The sequence below is a fragment of the Lytechinus variegatus genome, chromosome 1 (genome assembly GCF_018143015.1).
Source record: "Lytechinus variegatus isolate NC3 chromosome 1, Lvar_3.0, whole genome shotgun sequence".
Lineage (NCBI taxonomy): Eukaryota > Metazoa > Echinodermata > Echinoidea > Temnopleuroida > Toxopneustidae > Lytechinus > Lytechinus variegatus.
This window is the reverse complement of record NC_054740.1, coordinates 67,091,828-67,105,097: the sequence shown is the minus strand read 5'-3', so window position 1 is coordinate 67,105,097 and position 13,270 is coordinate 67,091,828. Positions and strand designations below refer to the sequence as shown.

Sequence of the window (13,270 nt, the reverse complement as noted above, 5' to 3'; positions counted from 1 at the left end):
TTTATTATTTTTAATTCCTTTTGAATAGCGTTTTCCTGTTTTTTCCATAATCATCATTATTCTATCCGTCCCCTATATCTCCTCCTCTATCTCCCATCCCCTCCGACTTTCTATCTCTACTGCTCATTCCTCACTCTATATACCCTCCCCATCCCCCCCCCGCCTTTCTCCATTTCCTCCTTCTACCTGTATTATATAGTCATATCTCTCTCTCACACTCACTGATTCTCTTTCGCTCATGAACTTCCATCAGCTTTAGCTCCTTCTTATCTTCCTCTCATTTCCCGCCTCTCGTTCTATATCCCTGCCCTCTCTATTTATATTCCCGTCCCCCAAATCGCCTCCCTTCTTATCCTTCGGAAGAAGACACCACACACACACATCATGTCATGCAGGAAGCAGTATTGACATGCTTTAACGGAAGATCAATATCCCATTCAATTTGTGTGTTTCCTTTTCCGTGTGCGTGCACACACACCCACACCCATCCGCCCTTATGCACGCACTCGGCAGGTAGCATTCTTACACTCAGGAGACTACTTATAATGGCGGGAGGTATAAATTTCAGAGTAATCATGTCGCCGTTATCGGCTGCGGGCATTTGCTATCGTCGGGAAGGTTCCGTAAGAAACATCATGGACCACATCTGCAGACGACATCATGGTACAAACAGTCGGAGAGACGCGGGAACAGATTCCAGTTCATTGCGTACTTTTCCAAAGGTAAGGGCATTAACTCCAGCGATCGGTCACACATCATATGTTTGTATTAAGGATATATACCGATTGCATAAGTTTTATTGTCTGAATGCTTTGTTGTTCAAATTCTAGTATGTGCGAGTGGTGCGACATATTCAAAATAAACTAAATAGGCCTATAACAGAGAGGTATTAGGGCCAACATACCTCTTTGTATATACCTGTCCAAGGACATCCTCGCGTGAATACACTGTACATTCTCCAATCTATTACTTAAGGACCATACATTCTGTTATTGCTCGTTCCCTTCAGCCCCCTTCAGCATAACTTGTATTTAATATTATAAGTATCATGTAATGCTTCGCCATTCGCATGTGTGAATATATATGTTACCTGGATTCTGTCTAGCCTAGCCGAGGATCTGTTTAAACAGTGGCCATAAACTTATTGTTATCTGCTGGTACGAATATTAAGTGACCACTTGACCCGACGCACTTAAATCAAACGTCCGCTTTTTCGCCTTATGCTTATTGATCTACGTTGGGTAGGCCTATATTTTCACAAGTATTTTCCTTTTTTTCAGTACAAGACGATAAAATCTAAAATGCGAATACCTATATACATACGTGGTTTTGATAAATGACCAAGTAGAAACCATGTCTAGTTCTTGGGCCCCAAATTAATATCAAGCTTTGATATTCGTTTGTTCCACAACATGAAAAAGCAACTAAGAGTGTACAAGTAACAAGCAAATTTGTTGAAATAACACCTTAGTTATTGAACTAAGATAAGAATTTAGCATCGAAGTAAAAAGACTGGTGTGGTTCTAGGCGTAGGCTACACCAGTCAACACCAGTTGTTGTGTAGGCCTATGCATGTTGGTTCTTGGCAAATCCGATGGATGCATCTTTTGTGATAGTATTGGCTTGAATCCGAAGAAAATGGCTTTATCAAAATTATTCCATTTCAATTTACTCCATAATATAAATCTTATGCCGACAAAACGGACAGCATGTGCAGTGCCCATAGTAGCATGTCTTGCTATAGGGGAAATTTGATTATAGACATCAAAGAATCGTTTAAAGAGAGTGCATGGTATGAGAATGGGAGAAATGAAGGGATGTGGATAAAGAGGGAGAGAAGAAAGTGAGAGGGGGAGAGAGCTAGTGCTCAATATTTCCATTTGTGAATAATAAGTCATCCGCACGGAAGAAAACACATCACGATTATGTTTCGAGTCGAGCAACCATCCGTGTGTAATAGTATACCCAACCCAGAGCACGTTGCTATGGAAACGCAACGTGAAAGAATTCTTAATAGTGAAAATTCAAAGTCAGAGCACAGGTTACAAAAGAGGTCATAAGAAGGACTTAAATTGTATTCACTTGCCACATAATATTTTCAAATCGTACATCCGATATGTACTTTGGCTCTTTCTTCATGTTCTTATAAATAGTACCTTTATCGTTAATTCTTGTATACCTTAAAAAGAACCATATATCTAAACATAAAGATGCTTATAGCAGGCAAAGGCCTATATTATGTTGTCAAGCAAAGACCTACATTATGCTGTCAAGCAAACTCTACCCGTACACACGAACGGGCTCACAAGTCATATCCCGGCTCACTCATGGAAATAATCAATTTAGTGATTGTCGAAAATATGGACAGCAGTTGGCAGATTGGAAAGGATGCAAGACTCGTCACAGTATACAGGGCGAATGTATCATTATATTTTTCTATAAATAGAAGTAATTTCGTAAATCTCGCATCAGACAGTACGTGTAGATGAAAAGGTTTTATTTTGAATCTGTGACCTACATGATGCAATCAGCTCCCCCATAGACCTATCATATAAAACAAATTCCACAAATCCCCATTTTTAATTCAACATGAATAGAAATATCTTTATGTAAGATGTGGGTATAAAAACGATGTGTCTGATGACGTATCTACATAAAATCACTTACATTTTTTGGGGGGGTGGCATTTTGGGGAATTTATGTCTCACATTCCCTCACAACATAGGAGAAGCAGCTCGTATGTGACGTCACAAATAAAAAAATGTATTACTCCGTTATTCTTTAACGGAATTTAATCAAACTTGCACCAATATTTTTCTCCGTTTCTGCTATCATCAAAACCACCTTATCGTTAGGATGATCTTCCAATTTAAAGCTAAAGATTCCTAAAATGATAATACCCCTTTATGATACATCGTTTGATTATGGTGGTATATGTATAGGTATAGCCAATGACCAATACGAGCAGCAGCTGCCGTGACTGAACTGTGACAAGAACTGGAAAATGGGGGCAAAGGAACTGTCACTATCAATCAACCTTCTTGGCAGTCACCTGAGAGATTACCCTTGCCCCTACGTGGGCAATTACTTCCCAGACCGTCAACCTACAGATGCGAGACAGAAAGGCACTGCATTGAATAACGTGACTTACGCCCTTCTGGATGTAACTGAATCTAGGGATGATGCTTCGTGTGTCATTTCAGGCGCTTCAAACATTTGCCATTAAAAGATGCTACACGCATGTTCCGGATTCCATCTTCATAACACGTAGCATCTTAAATGTGTTTAAAGATCTTATCATCACTGCGTTCGTAAGGGATACAGGCATAAACACATAAGCATTTCGACCATAGACGAGTTTCATCTATTAGTACATCTGACTATCAGAGGGCCTTTGCAGAAGATGTTTTTTAACGCCTCCGCACACCTCACGACTGATCCACGATTCAATTTTTTGAAAAAAATCAAATTTTTCTTTTTTTCTGAAAATGTGAATAAATATAATATCTTATTTTGAGGTTCAAATAACTGTAAGAACACTAATATATTTTTTTATGATTGCAAGACTTTATTTTGGAATAAAGGCCAAATTGGTTTCGAGTCGTATATTGTGCGACTCCAGTGACGTCATTACAGATGACATATTTGCAACTTATTTTTCATCCGGTCCGAATCATAAGACGATGTGCTGTCCCGGTCCACCAACGTTTGACAACGACATCTACCCTGCCCGTTGTTATTTGACGAGCATTTTAAATAGTTTCTGAAGGTTATAGAAAACGTCTGCGATGTGAGTGCTAGAATACGCCGCCCATTGGCGGCGGGAGCCAAAAAAAATAGGGGAGTCCACCTAAAATTTTGTGATGGACACGGGTAAAAAATTTGACAAGCAAAAAAAAAATTATCAACTAAAACTTTAGGGGGGACCGTCCCCCCACCACCTCAAATTTAGGGGGTCCTCCCGCCCCCCCCCCCCCCGCTTCCACCGCCTATGATATTGCCCAAGTGCATCACTCTGCACATGTGTAAGAGTTGCAATCAAACGTCACTCAGACAATCAATTGAAATTTTATTTTCACCCAAACACGGACGCAAACTTGGAACCTTTATTCATTATGAATTACAATGAAAATCTTCAAACATTATCAACAATACTTTAGGGCCCTTGGGAAGGGAGTGATATTTATTGGCGTTACATAATATATATTATTCTTATATATCATATTATTCTGTATTTAATAGTTTTCCACTCACACATTAATTTTTTTTATTCCATTTTTAGGTTCAGCTACATATTCATCTCGACGGAGCAGTCAGACACGACACACTATGGCGGGCTGCAAGGTGAGAAACCTTTTTCGAACTCTTAAAGATTAAGAGATGATTTTTTTAAAATCATATATTCACCATCTTCATCTCTTTACAAGGAAGTCCTTCGCTATTCTGTTATTCTATTTGTTTCTGCTCTACTTTATTTCTTTTGCTTTTAATTTTTGTTTGCTTTTTACTGTATTTTTAAGTTATACAAAGTTAGTGATAAATCATTGTTTTTACGGTATGATGCAATCATGCAAATGCTTCCAATTGTCATGCCCATCACTGTGACATCGTCTTAGAACTCTCTCTGTAGAAACATATCTAAAATACATATCACTGATCTCCTTTTTTTCTTTTTTTTCTTCCAGAAAGAAAGGACTCTGCGGTCCGGCGAATACATTCCATGAATTTGTTGATTTGGTTCGATGTTCCAAAGGGGACCTAGTCAGCTTCCTCTCATCATTTGATACAATCCTTCCAATAATTGCGTAAGTTCATTTTAAAAAAGTCTTCAAAAAACAACTTAAACAGTCATAAAAAAGGATTAAAAAAAGCAACTTTATGATGGAAATTAGTGTACGAAGAGGACCACACCATCAAATTGACTCCGATGTTAAACTTAACCTTGTTTGTTTAACACCTGTTTTTTTTAATTACATCGTCATTTGGCTGTTACATTAACTTCTCTTAGGTACACTTTTGATACCTTCTGACTGTGGCCCTCGGGGGCCTGGTGTCATTTAACATCCCAGATTTTGCAGTATGATTATCTTACATGGCAGTTGCATATTGATTTCTTTTCTACTTTGGCAAAAGGCGTATTAAAGAAGTGTTCTGAAAGAAGTTATTAAATTTATCCTGTTGGTTTGTAGCTTCAACAAAGAACATCATTATTATATAAAAATAAATATCTAATCATAGATATAGATATCAAATTGGAGGATAGATCCATTCGGCAATGCCGAAGTCAAATTACTTTTCTTCCTTTCGGTCATGACAATTATTTCAAGAAGTCACATTAAGGCTGCTCATCATTCCACAGATAAGGGGACTGTTTCATCAACATTTTTGTCTGACAACTTGTCAGATCTGACATCTTTCCTTTATTTTGATTGGCAGAACCGCTCTGTTACTATAGTAACTGTCGGATAAAATGGGACTTTTTGGATAAATCGTCCGACGAGTCCTTTCATGAAACGCTCCCCAGCTCTTGGATAAAATGAAATGTGACAGAATGCATTTTGATTCAGTTGAACTTCAAGACTGCGATCTTTAGTAAAATGGTTCAAAGGACTAGGTCGAAAATTTTGAACCTTAAACTCAATCACATTTACACCTTTGTTTTTCCTGATTCGGGTAGATGTGATTTTGCACTTGCAAAGTCAAAAGTACAATTTTTAACAGCGATTATTTCTTTTATCTTGTAGAATCTAAAATAACACAGTACCATTGTGTTTATTTCAAGCTTCATTTCATCAAATCATTATTACCAACCCAATCGATCGATTGTCACAGCTTTTTTTAATTCAGAATCCCGTCTCAAATTCAACGATGCGTCAAAATACAGAGATATGACACGATACCAATTATTCATTATTTGAATTCTCACGAGTATAAAAAAGAGATCTGAGAATAACTTTTGTACACGAATTACTTTGCAAAAGTCATTTCTTTCTTCTCTCTCTCAAACACACACACCCACACCCTCACGCACAAACGTCACCTAAACAAGCACTTTTTAAATTTAGTGTAATGTGTATGTACTGTGTATTTACTTTCATTTAGGCATGTTGAAGTCACATTTTTCAGTCATACATTTATGATATTTGACTTGGTATAATGAATAGTCTTATTGTAGCGAAAAATTCGTCTATTTAGTTGTCACACTTGTATTTTTGTCTACCATTTCAGCGGGGACCGAGAACTCATCAGCCAAATCGCTTATGAACTCTGCGAGGACCAAGCCAACGAGGGCGTGGTGTATTTCGAGGCACGGTACTGCCCCCACTACATGTCTTCCTCGTTTTCAACACCAAGTAGCAGAAAGAATTCGGTCGTCAAGGATGACTACCTGACACCACGTGACGTAGTTATGGCAGTGAATGATGGGATGCGAAGAGGATGCAGGCAATTCAATGTCAAAGGTCGCACTTTACTCTGCTTGATTAGACCATGTCCAGGTACTATTGATTTTGATTTTATAATTTCAAATAATTATTTCAGATATGAATTACGATTTTAAAAGAAATTAGAATGTTTTAAAAGTAGATTTATCATAAATCATTGATTTGTTGATTGAATATGTTTTGGATATTTCTATACATTGTGTTTTGGCGTTATCATTTTATTAATTCCTGGCTAAGGACGAAATGTATACGATATGAACCCAAAACCTTAAAATTCAATAACTTCATTATTTTTTATCAGATCTGTGAATCTTCAGTTAGTATTTATTCAATCTTCTACCCGGATATTTCACGTACCATTCAATTCGATTGATTGATTGATTGATTGATTGATTAATTGATTGATTGCTTTTATCTGCATCCAATGCATCGGATATGAGTTTATAAGGTAATATGTACAAATGTAATATATAAAAAATTCATAGCATTTGATGAATAATATCAACAGAATGTATCACTCATTAAACGAAAATGAAAGTTTTAAAAAAATGCAGGAGACCGCCATCGTGAGCGATAAGGCATGATAATGATGGCGGTCTTGTAAAAAGGTAGGCCAACGTGTATTTAGGCCTACTAACACTAAATGAAACTTAGTTACATTACAATAAAGTCCCTCAAAGTAAGCTTTGTTTACTTTCAATTTGTGTCACATTATGCAGAGTTTTCCCATGAAGTGGTTGAACTGAGTCACGAATTCCTCAACGATACCGTGGTCGGTATCGATATGGCCGGAGACGAGGACGCTCCCTGTACGAAAGAACATATAGATGCCTTCAAGGTGAGAACTTACTAGCCACCCCCCCCCCCATCCTCCCCCTCCCTTTTTACAAAATGATCCCTGTAGTAAACAACCTATAGTTACCTTCACAGTAGCTGCCCAACTCACCCCCCCCCCCCTTTCATGAAGACCCTCCCTGTACTAAACAACATAAATATCTCCAAGGATCGAACTTATTTGCCCCCTCCCCATACGCGCGCATGATTCTTCGATCTCTCTCTCTCACTCCCTAAATCTAGTTTTCTCTCTCTTACTCCAATATATCCTCTCTTTCTTCTCGTCTCGATCTTTCTTTTTCTCACTCTCACTCTTTCCCTCTCGATCCTTTTCTCCCTCACCATTCCGATATTTTTTCAATCTTTCTCTACCTTGCCATCTCACCTACTTTTTTCCTTCATTTTAAAAGCTTCCTAATACCCAAGAAGACGACATTTATATTTATGGTAGAAATCTTTTTAATGAATATCTATACTTACACCAAAACTGTGGGGTTGACTGTGGATTAAGTAAGAGGACCAGTCATTTTTACTGTGTAAACCTTTGATAGTTACTTTTGGGTAGTTTGGTGTGATGTTCAATCCCTTTGGTGTAATTTTAACACTTCAGGGTATGGTTCTCTAAAGGGACACTGATTGGTGCCACTATTAACATCCTTATAGATCATCCTTATTAGATAATTATCTGATTCATTATTCCTACAGCTAGCTGCTGATTTAGGATTACATCGGACAGTTCATGCCGGTGAACTTGGGCCAGCAGAAAATGTGAGATTTGCGGTCGAGGAGCTGGGAGCGGAACGGATTGGGCATGGCTATCAAATCTATCAGGATCTCGATGTATACAAAGTACGTATGATTGGCTGTCACTGTTATTGATTCTTTCCCTTTCTTTATTTGTAATAAATTGTGTCTTTGGACACTGACACTTAAATCAGCACTGTGTAATTGTTTCATTAATTTGGTTCCTTCATTTTCTTATCACTTGACCGCTTATAGAAGGATAGGTAGCAAGCGTAATAATCAATATTTAGTTCTGTTTCAGTCTGTTATGTCTGTTCATTATTTATCTTCCCTTTGTTTCTGTTCATATTTCAGATGATACGGGATCGCTTTGTACACCTTGAATTATGCCCAACCTCGAGTATATATACAGGTGCCTGCAAAGGAAGGCTATCGGATCATATTGCTAAAAGGTAAGACGAGATCCAGTGACAATCAGGGTTATATTTTACTGTTATCAATTTTCCTCAATAATTCCGCTCAAGACTACATGAAGCAATTATTGGTAAATTTTCTTATTGGTACAAAGGAAAGTTTCCCACATCATCACATTAATCAGTTTAACCGTAAATGGTGGTTCAGTGGTAGAGCGCCCTCCTTATGAACGGGGAGTCGTAGGAAGTGGGTTCACCAAAGGATAAAAAAATATAGGACATTCTGCTTTTTTGTCAGGCGCTTGACATATGTAAATGGAGAAAGATAATAATGACAGGGAGAACAGTTCTTAAGATATAAAGTGGCTACACTGGAATATTGTTATTATTATTGTTATTATTATCAATATTATCATTAATGATAATAATAATAATAATTATTATTATTATTACTATTATTATTATCTTTATTACTATGATAATCATCTTATATTCACAGATTTGAAAAAGATGGATTCAATATAGGTATCAACACAGATGATCCTACTTTACTTTCAAATACGATGGAGTCCGAGTTTGAACTCGCCAAAAGATATTTTGATTTCAACGATGGCCAACTGAAAAACATGGTAAGCGAATTTGAATATTCAAATTTAACTTTTTCCGTAGAGGGCCTAATTGGAATTTGCGATGAGATTAAATTTCGTATATCGAATGTATCATGAACATAGATAATCATAAGACTTATTTAAAGGAATGATGAATATTCATGAAGACATGCCTAAAACTGTTTCACCGGAATAATGCAAATCTTTAAAATTCAATAACTTTGTTATTTGTCATCTGATTTGATCAGTCTTTCAGCATCTTGCTTTGTGAATTTTACTCTATTTATTGAAATATGAATATCTTTAGCCTGGAGCATCCCTTTAAATAGCCACCCGATATAATTCAAAACGTCAGTGTGATTTTTTTTTATAAATGTTACTTGACCAGGTTGCTCTTCGGGGAGTGGAGATGGTGCGCGTGTTACGGGGAACATCAATGGATCCAATGTATTCGAGTAATGATAATTAGAAGCAAAGTGCTTGTAAACGAAAGTTATTTAAGTGCCTTTATTAATACAAATATTTGAATGTATCTATTTACTTGGAAAGTGGGTCGCAAGATAGAATTCATGAAAATGAAGTTTGTGCATGACAATGAATTAATTCATTTCAATAAATAACACTTCCTTCGCATTTCCTTCTTGTTCATTTCAGACAATGAATGCAGCTCGAGCATCCTTTTTACCAGAGAGCGAAAAGACACATCTCATACAAGAACTCCAGACCAAGTTTGATGCATTATGATGTTGCGATTTAGGCATAGTTTATTCTGTTTAAAATGCAAGTAATAAGTATAGTTTTAAAACACAGAAATTTAGTATTAACGACATTCTGACCGATTTTGTAAAGAAAACTATTAATATTTCATCGAGAAAACAATTAATATTTCAGCGAGGAATTGGTATATAAATAGTACATGATTTCTTATCGAATAAGAGCGAGTTTACTATACATGTATACTGCCGATACGCTCCCGAAATTCCTAATATAACTATTTTAATCATTTTGACGAGTTCTTATTATTGAGTTCAGTTTGATAAATGAAGAATAGTTTTGCCTGTAAGATCTGATGCGCAGCTTATGTAGGTTCGGTATAGTTATTTAAAGCAGGGTTCCGTTAGAGTAACAAATGCAAAATTTCTATAACAAGTTTGAAATCAGCCAATCATATTAAAGAATTTCAGTAGCTTTTAACTGTATTTGCAAATTTGATATTATAACATGTTTTGTGAAACGCTCCTCAGGTGTGTGTTTTATAAAGCTAGTCGTAAAGTTACGCACGGGGTTCGATCATTAGTCGTGCGTAAAGTCATTCGTAACTTACTAACAGCTTAATGAAACATATAGATAGATTAACCCTATATATGTATCTGTCGAAAAAAGAGCGGCAAGCTCTCATTTTCAAGCAAACATTTTCTTATGAATGCTTTAACTAAGTAAACTACAATCATACTCGATATCTTATATGGAAATAAATCGTTTAGATTGATATCTTAGAAGGTACCTCATGTGACCTGACAAGGAAGCCTTTGATTATTAACGAAAGATTATGAAGTGTCAGAGTAATTCATTTTAATCCAAACTTTGAATATATTACATTTGAACTTTAAGTCTGGTTGAAATTCTGGTAAAGAATCAATAGTGAAATTTACATTCTAACATTCCAACCTAAAAAAACACAATGTCATGTTATTTTTCTCTTTGTAAGAAATTGTTTTTGACAGGTACATGTACATCTTATTTAGCGCCCATTCGATATTAAACCATTTCATAACGTTTCAATAGTAATCTTTTATTCAGTAGTAAGAAATATCTCAAAAAGCCTACAACCTAAAATGTCTCGCCAAATTCCATGCATAAGAAGTATTTTTTTTTACTTTTTGGTTATAAATGTTATACTTTAATGATAAATGAAGACGCTGTCTTTTACATAACACACTAAGCTGAGCAATAGACTCATTAATTTCATATATGTTTATAAATTTACCGTGAAAATTTGATCGCTTAATATAGCTTTACCCGAACTTAATCTAGGTTTCAATCTTAAAAGGATGGGGGCTTGTACAAACCATGAAATAGATTCAATCAATCCATCAATAAATCAATCAAATTCTTTTTGAAAAATATTCCTCATCTACTTTTGAATTTGCATTTTATCAAAATTCAATCATCCGCGCTGTCGCATAAAGAAAATTATTAGTTCAAACTTTTATGCCGATCGATGCAAACACTCTCTTTATGATGAGAAAAATGTACGGGTATTGATGAACAGATGTATTAAATAATCTAATTCGGTATCAGTGACAAAGTGAGATAAGATTAATACTGGCAATCGATTGTAATTTTCTGTATATGGTTTGCAACAGGATTACAGTTTAATACGATTGATTGTACAAACCAATGTGTCTTTTTGTCACTGTGCCCCCTCGGATAGTTTCTCATAAAGCTCTTCGTGAAATTTATGTCAATTATGGAATGCCATCGATGTCATAATTCTTCACAACGGGCGTATACACTGCCACTCAACCATGAAAATTGTCCTTTTGAATTGTCAATACAAAACGGTGATGCATTACATATTTAGATAACACTTTGAATACAATTGAATACCACTGCACATCTTTACGATTGATTTACGACACGAATTAAGAGTAGAATCTTTATAGAAACAATAATATACGAATTTGTATAGCGTAGAAAATAATGATCTGAACATTAAAACATGCAATAATCTACTGCCCAATATTCTCAATCGACGTATGAATGTTTGAAAAAATATATAATTTTATTCAATCCTCTTGGTAGGTATAAGAGCGAATGTCATTCAGAATCGTAATGATGTCATGTCAGTCGTATGAATCGCCACGATTTTTTGACGATTCGCTACGATTTCATTGCAGCTAAACCTGAAGGCTTGCAATTATTCATAATCTTAAAAATTCGCATTTTAATAGTTATCCAGAACATCTTGTAAGATCATATATTTATATCATTTAACAAATATGCAAAACACCGTTTCTTTTTAAAATCAGGTCGTAGACCAGTCGTAAGGTGTGCAGTGGCTGTTGTACTCTTGTTGATTTTGACGCTGTCTTCCAGTGTTTGAAAATACATGTATTTACAGTATTAAGATAAATCGTTTGTAAGGCGGAGTGAGTACGTAGACATTTAGTTCGAATATATAATCATGTTTCTATATGCATTCCACAAAATAGACATTTATTCATGCTTTTATAGAATGACATTGCATATTTGTTTATATATTATATTTGCAATATTAAAGCATCGCACAATGTTTTTATTTACAATATTTCATGCATGTAGAAGAGTTTTTATCACACCAATTTATTCTTCCACAGAAAAAATATCTTGAATATATCAAATAAATGTAAAGCAAATTGAGAATACGCCTGTGGTATCGTTTTGATTAATTGCTTGTATGTCTTTTCTGAGTAGGTAGAGCGTGATGAGATATGAATTAAAGAAAAATGTGGTAAAATGTGTTATTCAAAGTAGCGGCGCGCCGCGGCGGGGCCATCAGGAACCGTTCAAGTGTAGGTAAGTTGAGGCAGTGCGCCGGGGCGGGGTTATGCGGCAGGTCATATATCACAGTGGTGGGACTTTTTTTCAAGCCTCACTTGAAAATAGTGAAAACGTACCAGAAGATAAAATTTGGTTAGAATAAAAAAAGAGCAATAATTATGCAGCTCTGGAACACGTAATATAACATTTCAAATTTGACCTTACTAGTTTCAGGGGTACTCATTTAGATATATACAGGAACTTCGTTTATGCATAGCGTATAATATGAAAACGAGCATGTTAAAAGTATATAGATTAACCAGGGGAACACTTCATCATTTTGACATGTTTGACATGTTTGAAGTGCTGGTAGAACATGTCGCTTTTTCCAGTTTTAATTCATTCGAAAGAGTGGACAACGTTCTTATCAAGAACAGGAAATAATATGGAGTACATTGGCCTACATCCAACGCGGATATTCTTAAAGGGAATGTCGATGTACACTTGTATCAAAGTTGGTTTCGATCAGTGAAAATGAATGGGTTTACGATTAAGAGTTTCGGTTTTCACCAGCTTCTTGTTATAGATATGACATCCTATTGTATGTCAAGTGTACCAATAATCAAATCACATATAAGCGGATAAGGAAAACCAAACATACATGTACATGAAGCTAAACGATAAGAAAACACAGAATAGCAATTAT

General features: G+C 35.8%; 1 protein-coding gene across 1 annotated transcript; it reads left to right on the top strand.

The window, feature by feature from the left end:
- Positions 1-310: 310 nt before the first annotated feature.
- Positions 311-12,905, top strand: LOC121420437 (adenosine deaminase-like). The gene is made up of 9 exons (XM_041615076.1): positions 311-722; positions 4,283-4,344; positions 4,686-4,805; positions 6,229-6,497; positions 7,163-7,281; positions 7,983-8,126; positions 8,376-8,473; positions 8,934-9,063; positions 9,697-12,905. The coding sequence occupies exons 1-9, from the start codon at positions 390-392 to the stop codon at positions 9,784-9,786; spliced, it is 1,365 nt and encodes a 454-aa protein (XP_041471010.1). The 5' UTR covers positions 311-389; the 3' UTR covers positions 9,787-12,905.
- Positions 12,906-13,270: the final 365 nt, after the last annotated feature.

Excerpts from the sequence above, each read along its gene's own strand:
- LOC121420437 (XM_041615076.1), top strand. The coding sequence starts at position 390 with ATGCAGGAAGCAGTATTGACATGCTTTAACGGAAGATCAATATCCCAT. Across the intron at positions 4,345-4,685 it reads ACACTATGGCGGGCTGCAAG|AAAGAAAGGACTCTGCGGTC; the intron begins GTGAGAAACCTT and ends TTTTTCTTCCAG. Across the intron at positions 9,064-9,696 it reads ATGGCCAACTGAAAAACATG|ACAATGAATGCAGCTCGAGC; the intron begins GTAAGCGAATTT and ends TGTTCATTTCAG.